Source organism: Echinops telfairi, unplaced genomic scaffold (genome assembly GCF_000313985.2).
Source record: "Echinops telfairi isolate 266 unplaced genomic scaffold, ASM31398v2 ScPeMD7_3533;HRSCAF=4204_1, whole genome shotgun sequence".
Taxonomy (NCBI): Eukaryota; Metazoa; Chordata; class Mammalia; order Afrosoricida; family Tenrecidae; genus Echinops; species Echinops telfairi.
This window is the reverse complement of record NW_022107432.1, coordinates 19,264,723-19,275,229: the sequence shown is the minus strand read 5'-3', so window position 1 is coordinate 19,275,229 and position 10,507 is coordinate 19,264,723. Positions and strand designations below refer to the sequence as shown.

Genomic DNA, 10,507 nt, shown 5'->3' with positions numbered 1-10,507 from the left:
CTGGCCCCCCGGCGCCGTGCACTTCCTCAACAACCTGCAAGGCAAGGAAGTGCACGGCCAGGTCCTGGACGTGCTGCTTCCGCACCGCCTGATCCTGCTGGAGGTGCCCGATCTCTTCCAGCAGATGCTGCAGCTCGGCCTGGCCCGCCAGGTGCCCGAGAGCCTCTTCCGCTCCCTGCTCAAGCGCTACCTTGCGGCGGCCATCACGGGCTTGGGGCCCGGGGCTGTGGTTCTCCCGCGAGCCCTGCCTAAGCAAGAGCCGCCTGGCCTGGATTACTTCTATCCCCAGCTACAGCTGGGCGTGACCGAGCCCGTAGTGGTCACCCAAGTGTGCCACCCGCACCGCATTCACTGCCAGCTGCGGAGCCTCTCGCAGGAGATCCACCGCCTCTCAGACAGCATGGCCCAGGTATACCACCAGGGCTCCCTAGGGACTGGCGATGAGAACTCTCTCAGTGCCACCTGGGAGGAGAGGGAGGCCGAGGAGAACCCTGACAAGCCTGGCGCCCCGTGTGCTTCCTGTGGGTTAGATGGGCATTGGTACAGGGCCCTCTTGCTTGAAATGTTTCGGCCGCAGCGCTGTGCCCAGGTGCTTCACGTCGATTATGGCAGGAAGGAGCTAGTGAGTTGTAGTAGTCTTAGGTACTTGCTGCCGGAATATTTCCGGATGCCAGTAGTCACCTACCCTTGTGCTTTGTACGGACTCTGGGACGGTGGGAGGGGCTGGACCAGGTCACAAGTCGGTGACCTCAAAGCACTGATTTTGGGCCAGGCCGTGAATGCAAAGATTGAATTCTATTGTGCTTTCGAGCATGTGTACTACGTCACACTATATGGAGAAGATGGGATTAACCTTAACTGTGTGTTTGGCGTGCGGTCCTGTTGCTTGGCGGACAGATTCCTTCAGAACCAGGGAGTCGAGGAGGAGGAGGAGGAGGAAGAGGCAGAGGCCGCTCTTCACCCTCAATCTCCTTGGGAGGAAATGGACGAGGAGCTCTCGCTCCCGGCCTTAAGATCGATCAGATTAAAGATGAACGCCTTCTACGACGCCCAGGTAGAGTTTGTGAAAAGCCCTTCTGAGTTTTGGATTCGGTTGAGGAAGCACAGTGGCACCTTCAGCAAGTTGATGCGGAGGATGTGCAGTTTCTATTCCTCCGCCACTAAGCTGGACGGCGTAGTTTTGAAACCTGAGCCCGATGACCTTTGCTGTGTCAAGTGGAAAGAAAACGGCTATTTCCGGGCCATTGTCACCAGACTCAATGACACAAGTGTCGATCTGTTCTTGGTGGACCGAGGCAATTCCGAAAATGTGGACTGGTCTGAAGTCCGGATGTTGCTTCCTCAGTTTCGGCGGCTCCCGATATTGGCCCTGAAATGCACGCTAGCCGATATTTGGCCTCTGGGGAAAAGTTGGAGCCAGGAGGCAATCTCTTTCTTCAAAAAGACCGTGCTTCACAAAGAATTAGTTATCCATATCCTTGACAGGCAGAATCATCAATATGTTATTGAGATCCTGGATGAATCCAGGACGGGGGAAGAAAACATCAGTAAGGTCATTGCTCAGGCTGGCTATGCCAAGTATCAGGAATTTGAGATGAAGGATAAGCCCCCTGTTGGAGCCTATTCCCCATGGCCTGTTTCAAGCCATTGTACCACAGACAATAACAACGTGTCTTTTCTCGGGAAGGCAGAAAAAGACCAGAAAGCAAAGAGAGAGCAGGAAGCCCCATCTGTTTCAGAAGCTCTGGCTGGCCCAACAGTTGTTACAAATGTTTCAGCTGGGCCTGGTTTGCAGGAGAAAGGGACGAAAACACCTGCTTGTACTCCCCCTGCATGCACTCCCCTTGCCCAGAGCAAGTGGCAAATGAACGCAGGCCCTTCTTGTAAAGAAGAGCTGGAGGTGGGAAGTACAGTGGAAGTCAAAGTGTCGCACGTTGAGAACCCTGGCTACTTTTGGTGCCAGCTAACGAGGAACATACAAGGCTTTAGAACGCTAATGAGTGACATTCAGGACTACTGCAAAAACACAGCCACCCCTTACCAGGGACTCTCCCCAGCCTGTTTGGCCAAACGGACAGTAAGTGGGAAGTGGGCCCGAGCTGTGATTGACGGGGCACCATCTGCAGAGCAGATCAAAGTCACCTTTATAGATTATGGAGACAAAGATACGGTGCCAGTGAAGAATGTTTACTCAACCAGGGAGGAGTTTCTGACAGTCAAAGCGCAGGCTTTTCAGTGTAGCCTTTATAATTTAATTCAGCCCAGCGGCCCGAACCCCTTGGCTTGGGATGAAGAGGCAATACAAACTTTCAACAAGTTTATAGATAACGCATGGGAAGGCAACCTAGAATTAAAATGCACAATATTTGCCTTGGCGTCCATCCACGACGCGGAGTACTTTCATGTGGTGGATTTGCTAACCCCGTTCCAGAGTGCTTGCTGTACTTTGGTGGAAAAGGGACTGGCAAAACCAGTGAACCTCCAGAAACCTCTGGAACCCTCTGTCCGCCTACACTCCTACTACTATTCTACACACGATGTGAAAATTGGAAGCGAGGAAGCCGTATACATAACTCATGTAGACCAATCTTGGACGTTTTACTGCCAACTGGCAAGAAACGCAAAGATCTTTGAGCAGTTGTCATGCCATATTGCACAGTTACGCAAAGCGTCGCTCCACTTAGAAGCAGCTCCCTTGGGCCGTGGCACCTTGTGCCTTGCCAAGTATATAGATGAGAACTGGTACAGGGGGATAGTGATGGAAAAAGAGCCAAGTAAAATCTTCTTTGTTGATTTCGGGAATGTTTACACAGTCGCAAACGACGATCTGCTTCCCATACCCGGTGACGCATACGATGTCTTACTGTCACCCATGCAAGCTGTGAAGTGTACCTTGTCTGATATCCCCGATCGGATCCCAGAAGAAGTTACCACCTGGTTTCAGGACACGATTTTAGATAAGTCACTGAAGGCCTTGGTGGTAGCAAAAGATTCAGATGGGAGGCTCATCGTAGAACTGTATGATGGCAGTGTTCAAATTAATGCCGCCGTCACTGAGAAGTTGGGGCTCCTTGGTTACAAAGGCAAGGCCAGGCAAAAGGAAGCCCCCCGCCTCTGTGCGGCTCACACCCTGGAAGAACCAGGTGAAAACAGGAACTTGTCACTGACGACGGAATATTTGAGTAAACCCGAGGAGGACAAGTTACACAGTGTGGAGTTTGCGGGAGATTCGTGCACACCTACGGTCAGCTCAGCCTGCAGAGAACTCACGGTTTTACAAAGTCCAACCAAGACAAACGCGGCCATGAAATACCAGAACCCCTTGGGCCACCAGAACCGCCCAGCATCTCCGTTAGCAAAACAAACGAAGGAAGGAGCTGTGGCTAAGTCACCTTTGAAGGCGGCAAAACTAGAAACCGTTGCCTTGGAGAAAAAACCCGGAGACTGTAATCAAGATGCGCCTCTCAAATATTCCGAGTTCCCTCGGAAGACTGTAAAGCCTGGCTTTAAAACAACCGTGTATGTTTCTCACATAAATGACCTTTCAGACTTTTACGTTCAGCTCCTGGAAGATGAAGCCGTAATCAATCATCTCTCGGAGAGCTTAAATGATAGCAGGAGACCCCCTGACCACTATGCAGGTCCACCTTTGCAAACAGGAGACGTCGTATGTGCCATGTTCCCAGAAGACAATTTATGGTATCGGGCTGTGGTTGTGGACCGACAACCAAATGACCTTTTCTCCGTACAGTTCATAGATTATGGCAACGTTTCTGTGGTTTGTGTTAACAAAATAGGGAGGCTTGACATGATGCACGCAACATTACCAGGACTGTGCATTCATTGCTCCTTAGAGGGACCTTGGGCTCTGGAGAGGACAAACCAGAAGGAAATGATGCACTACTTTTCCCAAAGGACAGATGGGGTGCAAATCAGATGTGAATTTGTTCAGTTTCAAGGAAGGTGGGAAGTGATTCTTGCTGATGAATGTGGGATCATAGCAGAATACATGATTAGCAGGTACGATTTCAACGAAAAATCTGAAGGAGAACTTACTGCCCAAGCAAAGAAAGGCACCGTTCTAAAGTCTGCTGACAAACCAGACATTGATACGTCAGTCTTCCTTAACTGGTACGATCCGGAGATGAAGGTGCTAAGAGTTTATGCATCAGTGATAGATGGACCTGAGTACTTTTGGTGTCAGTTTGCCAATACAGAGAAGCTTCAGTTCTTAGAAATAGAAGTACAGGCTGCTGGGCATCTGTTGGCAACATGGAGAAATTGTATCACATACCCTCACATTGGAGATCCGTGCATAGTGAGGTACAGGGAGGATGGGCAATACTACAGGGCACTCGTCACGAGAATTTGCGAAGATGATCTTATCTCTGTCAGGCTTGTGGACTTTGGCAACACCGAAGACTGTGTGGATCCCAAAGCAATCTGGAATCTACCTGCTGAGCTCCTGTTGGTTCCCATGCAAGCCTTTCCCTGCTGCCTCTCGGGATTTAACGTTTCAGAAGGAGCGTGCCCTCCTGAGGGCAATGACTATTTTTTCGAAATAGTAACCGAAGATGTCTTGGAGCTAACCATACTTGACATCAAAAGGGATATTTGTGGCATTCCTTTAGCAATTGTTGACTTAAGGAGCAAGGGTGAAAGTATTAATGAGAAAATGAAGAAATACTCCAGGAGGGGAATGACTAACTGTGATCCAGCCCATGACAAATGTCTAGAGACAAAGGGAGCCCTGGGGTACTCCAGTCCTGATGTTGGATTTCAGATACAGAGCGGTAGAACTGGACAGAAGACCTTATATTCAGAGCCACTCGCAGACGAGCTCTCCAAAAAACCAGAAAAGGGCTTCAACATTATGGAAGCCAACTCCTGTAAGGCCCGTGACCAGGAGACGAAGAAGACTATTTTTGAAGCATTTGAAAGCCCCCACAAAGACACAGTTGGTCCTGGGGTGCTGGATGGTAAAGCAGAGTGCCATGTAGTTGACCAAACAAAGGTTGATGAATACTTAAATCCAGGTCAAAACAAAGTAGTGCCGCGTGCCTGTGAAGCAAGGGCGCTATTGAAACTGAATGCCCTTGAGCTGCCACTCGGTCTGGAGGGCACATCAAAGGAATTCTTAGAACTGGAATCTGAGTTAGAGCTTTCTCGAGTTGGGATGGGAGATCAAGAGCTCACTGTCGTGCCCCCGATGGTCCCCCTTACTCAGTGCTGTGATAGAGTAGGGGTCTGGGAAGCCGAGAAACAGCCAGAACTGGAACTGCCCACGGAGCAGCCCTCCCGAGATGGCATAATGCCTCCGTTGCCTTTAAAATTGAGTCGGAAAGCCCAAGAGCCCGTGTGTGTTGAGGACACCAGGAAGCCAAGCTGTGCCGATGGCTTTGATGACCCCCCCGGGACCCCACTACAACGATGGGGACAGAGTCGCAGTCCCCAAACTCAGATGGAGAGGAAGGCCTTTGAAGGCGAATTGACCGACTGTAAGAAGAGGGGTGCCCTTTCACCGTTGACATCGTTGACGCCCCTGTTCCCCGAGAAGGAACCCAGGGAGGGATGGAAGCACAGTCACACTGTCCCAGCTCGTGCCTCAGGTATGTAGTTTCTTGGTTATTTTTAATTACAAGTTCATTGTAATGCTTCTCAAAATGTTTGTTTTGTGTTTTTTTTAATCATTTTTACATGGGGTTGTTTTTAATGCAGGGTAGGGGAATTTTTTTTTCCTGTTTCTTTTTTTTTTTCTTTTTTGTGGTGGTGGTGAGGAATAAAACATGGGAGGTGACCCAGATTGGAGTTTTATGAAGGGTTTTTTAAATGTGGGGGGAAATCACTTCTGAAAGCAGTGTGAAATACTTTCTACGTCGCCTTTTTTTTTTTCATTTAGTGCTTGAAAGTAGAATACTTCCAATCCTTAAATCTCCAAAGATAATCACCTTGGAAATATAAATACATCAGATTTTAAATGCATCTGATTTAAAATCAGAAGATTTTTTTTTTGGGGGGGGGTTGTCCATCAAAAACTGTCCCTTTGCCAAGCACTGGTTAGGCATGGATTTAAGATATGGGTTATTTTAGCATCGAATTGTTTTGTTTCATTTAGAAACTTTAATAGAGGTTTGGGGGAGACTGTTAATGCACTCAAGTTGATAGTCAGGAGTAAAGCTTGGAGCCCGTCACCATTAACATCAGAGGTTGAAGTCAAACAGTTTCTCTGCCAAATCATAGAAAACTTTATTTCTCTTTTTTAAAGCTTTTTTGTTGTTGTTAAGTTTTATTTTCTTTTATTGGGGGCTCTTCCAGCTTTTATCACAGTGCATACACATGTGTCAAGCACATCTTTACGTATGTTGTCATCATCTTTTAAGAGACATTTTCTTTTACTTGAGCCCCTGGCATAGCTTCTGATCCCACCCCCCACCCCCTCTAGAACACATCATTAAACAAAACATCCCACGGTGAAGGTAGGGTTTCCACACATCCTCCTCCTGGGTCCCAAGGCTTCCGACAGAAGGCAGTCTCACTAACTCTTCCCCCAAAGACTCCCGTGCTGTGTGGTTTACCCCTGGTCACAAAGCGCGTCCTCGTTGACATCCTTGAGGGGCTCAAAGCTCGCTCCTTTTAAATATGCTTTGAGTTTGGGGAATGAGAACAGGCCTGTGGAGGCACAATGAGGGTGGGGGGGGGGGTAAGGCTTCTCAGTGAAATTCTGCAGGGCCAGCCTTTGCTGCCCTCTCAGAATGAACGGGCAGGTGCATTCTAATGAGGAAAGTCCCCGGTACAATGTTCCTGCCTTTCCCTCACGAACCCAGTTTTCTTAGAACTTCTTCTGAAGAACGCATGCGATTGTCCTGTGTCCTTCCCGGGGAGATGACTCCCTTGTCACCCAACCCCTTAACTCCTTGGGGCAGCTTTGCTCTGGCCTGAAGGCTGTTGTGAGTTAGAATTGATGATTGGTTGGCAACACCCAGTCCTGTTGACATACCATAAATTTATTTACTGTTAACCTTAGCATTAGGTGCCTGGTTCTCATTGTCACATTCGAATAATAAGTTCTGACGTTGCCTTAAGGCTCTACTCCACAGCTGTTTCATGATAGGAATGGTGATTCTAACACTGGATCTGCAGTATCAGCTTCCAGTGATTTTCAGTGTTAGAAATGGGGTTCACCTCTTTATGGTGGTGGTGGTGGTGAGGGAAAGCAGCAAGGGATTCGGGGTGCTGGCGGCACTGGCTGGAAGAATTGAAATGAAGCCCAGGAAAAAGAACCTATTGATTTTGACTACATAAGAAGACTAGGGGCAGATGGGAAAATGTGCGTTGCTTGTGTGGGCGCCGTCAGTGACCTGAGAGTTCTGAATCGAGTCTCCACTTGGTTCCATCTAGCAGCTCAACCAGAGAACACCTATACGCTGAAGGGATTTACTGTGGGGTCCAAATGTGTCGTCTGGTCCACTCTGAGACACACCTGGTCTATGTGTGAGATCATGGAAATAGCCGAGGAAGGCACCAGGGTAAGTGAATTGAAGTACTTAATCTCAAAGCGCACTTGCAGGTGGCTCAGGAAGCTTCTAACCAAGACCCAGCCACTTCGCTCTTCATTGATAAAAAGCCCCTTTTATCCCACTGGCTTCCTCTGAACCCTTGGTCCGGTCCTCCTTGAGCTGATTCTCCCACCTGCCAGGGGTAAAGGTTTTCAAATGCAAATCAGATGCCCTTGCTAGAACTTTTCCAGAGACCCCCCCCCAACTGTGTTGTTTCCCCTGGGCCCCTAAAACCAGAATTACCAGGCATGTTCCTTACATTACAGATCCCTTGGGCCTTACCCTAATGGCTGACTTAGCATGTCTGGGGGTAGGATCCAGGGATGTGCATTAAAAAAAAATAGTTACTTGTTTTTAAAAATTGATCATTTTATTGGGGGCTCTTAGAGATATAACAATTACATCTAATGAAATTGTACAGATGCTGCCATCATTTTCAAAACATTTTCTTTCTACTTGAGCACCTTGATATCAGCTCCTTTTTATTCCTTGCCTCCCCAACCCTACCACCCTCGTGAACCCTTAATAAATTTTGTATCATTATTATTATTTCATATTTTACACTATCTGATGTATACCTTCATTGTTATTTGTCCCACTCGAGGGGGGGGCCTTATACATCCATCATTGCTATCAGTTCCCCCTTGCCCCCACTCATCCCTTCCCGTAGCCACATGGAATCCTTATTCCCATTACTCTTTCTGAGGGGCTTAGCTATCCTGGATTCCGTGCTCTTATCTGTACCAATGTACACATACCAGTCTAGCACGATTTGAGGTCGAACTGGGGCCATGATAGTGGAGGGAGGGAGCATTAAAGAACTAGAGGAATATTGTGCTGCACTGCACCCTGGATGAGTCTTTCCTTCCACGTGTCCCTTCTGTGAGGGAGTTTCCAATTATCAACTGATGGGCTTAGGATCTCCACTCTGACCCCTCTCCTTCACCATAACTTGATTGTTTGTGATCTTTTGATAACCTGATCCCATCAAAGGAATGTGCATTTTTTATTTTGTTGTTTTAAATAATTTTATTAGGGGCTCTGTCGACTCATCAATTCATACAACTTTTATCACAATCCATACATACATCCATTGTGTCAAGCACATTTGTACATTTGTTGCCTTTATCATTCTCAAAACATTTGCTTTCTACTTGAGCCCTTGGTATCAGCTCCTCATTTTTCCCCTCCATCCCCACTCCCTGCTCCCTCATGAACCCTTGATAATTTGTAAATTATTATTATTTTGTCATATCTTACACTGTTCAATGTCTCCCTTTACCCACTTTTCTGTTGTCTGTCCCCCAGAGAGGAGGGTATTATATGTAGATCCTTATAATCGGTTCCCCCTTTCTACCCCACCTGACCTCCATGAATGTGCATTTTTAATGCCATTTTTTATGCCCCAAATCTGAGAACCTCTTGTCCACCATATAAAAACAAGTCAATGTTCATGAACATGATAACCAAAGTAGGACCTGTAGGGTGGAGCTTCTGGTACCTCTCCAATCTTTACAACTTCCTCTGTTGTATTTGAACTTTATATGAGATGGACGATCACACTTCCTCAGTTTCTTTCATATATGTCCGCTCACCATTCTGTTTGCTTGCTTCAGTGTCTTTAAGCAGCTCCATTTGCTGCTCTGTCCACAACCGTGCTAACTCCCACTTATCTTTAAAGCCCCTCATCTCCACCCGCCGCCAAAAGAGCTTTATTGCTATAACATATTTTACCTCCTCAGCAGAAGTCTGTACTTCCTACCTTGTATATGATCTGCTTTGAGGTCTGTCAGTCCACTAGATGTTGAATTTCTTGAGGTAAGATCCAAGGTAAGATCTTCACCTTTGATCTCCAGGTGCAGCTACTCTCTCTCTGCACGTGTTCAACTGAAGCACCACGCAGTGAAAACAAAAGGTTGGAGTTTAATGAATCCTTTTAAAAGCACCAGCGAGGGCTTTCAGAACAGTGGACGATAACTTTGGAAGTCCCCTCGTATCTCACTTCTAACAGGATTGTTCGTACATAAATCAGGTGCAGATGTTGGAACCTGCCCATTTTTAGGAAGTGTTCTCTTTTCTCTTGAAGGTTTTGAACCTTTCGAATGGTCTGGAGGAGACAGTGGACCCTGACAATGTCTGGGACGGCATCCCCGACCTGGCTAAGGGCCCGTCTGAGGTATCCCACCGTGCAATCCAAAATGAATGAGAACATTGCCCTTCACGTTGAAAGGTTCCTTAAGAAAACAATCCCAAAGTCCTTGTGGTAGGAAAAGGAGACACAGCAATTCCAAAGAGCAATTAAAAAAAAAAAAATCAAGGGTTTCTGGCCTTCAGAGAAAATGAAGGATTATTGTTTGGTTACTTGATTTTCACCTTGGGATTTAAAAAATAAAAATTGTTGGGCATCATGACTTTTGAAAAACTAACTCTTGGTGTAAAAAACTTGGGAAATATGGCATAATTAAGGAGTGGAAAGCCACAGTCGCATGTAGTATGCACACACCGGGGGTTAGCAGGCATTTTTATCTCATGTTGAAATTTTACATGGCACGTAAGTGTGTCATCTGTGTAGTTAGGAGCCCCGCTGGGCCAATGGTGAAGCATGGGGCTGCTCATGGACATGGGGCTCTGCTTCTGCAAAGTTACACCAGGAAGTCCTTTGGGGGCAGTTCTGCTGTGCCACACAGGGCCACTATGAGTTGGAAGCAACTTCGTGACATGCAGTGATGTCTACATAATTTGATCATAATTGATTTCATTCGACATATATTTGGAATGATGTTTTTTTTGTTTAAAACTACGGTGAGTAATTTTTCATGCCATTATTTAGCCAGTTTGGAAATTGCTGAACTTTTTATTTTTAAATAGGTTTGTCTGATGGTTCTACTCCACGGTCTTGTCAGGTATTGCATCTGTTGGTGGCTTTTCCCCTTCAGGAATATGATAGGTTT

General features: G+C 47.0%; 1 protein-coding gene across 1 annotated transcript; it reads left to right on the top strand.

Annotated features, from left to right (window-relative positions):
- Positions 1 to 4: 4 nt before the first annotated feature.
- TDRD6 (tudor domain containing 6) lies at positions 5 to 10,507 on the top strand (the record flags this gene model as incomplete). Its single annotated transcript, XM_004710883.3, has 3 exons — positions 5 to 5,609; positions 7,402 to 7,526; positions 9,643 to 10,507. Coding segments are annotated over 3 exons (5,850 nt in total), but the record flags the coding sequence as incomplete, so codon positions are not given.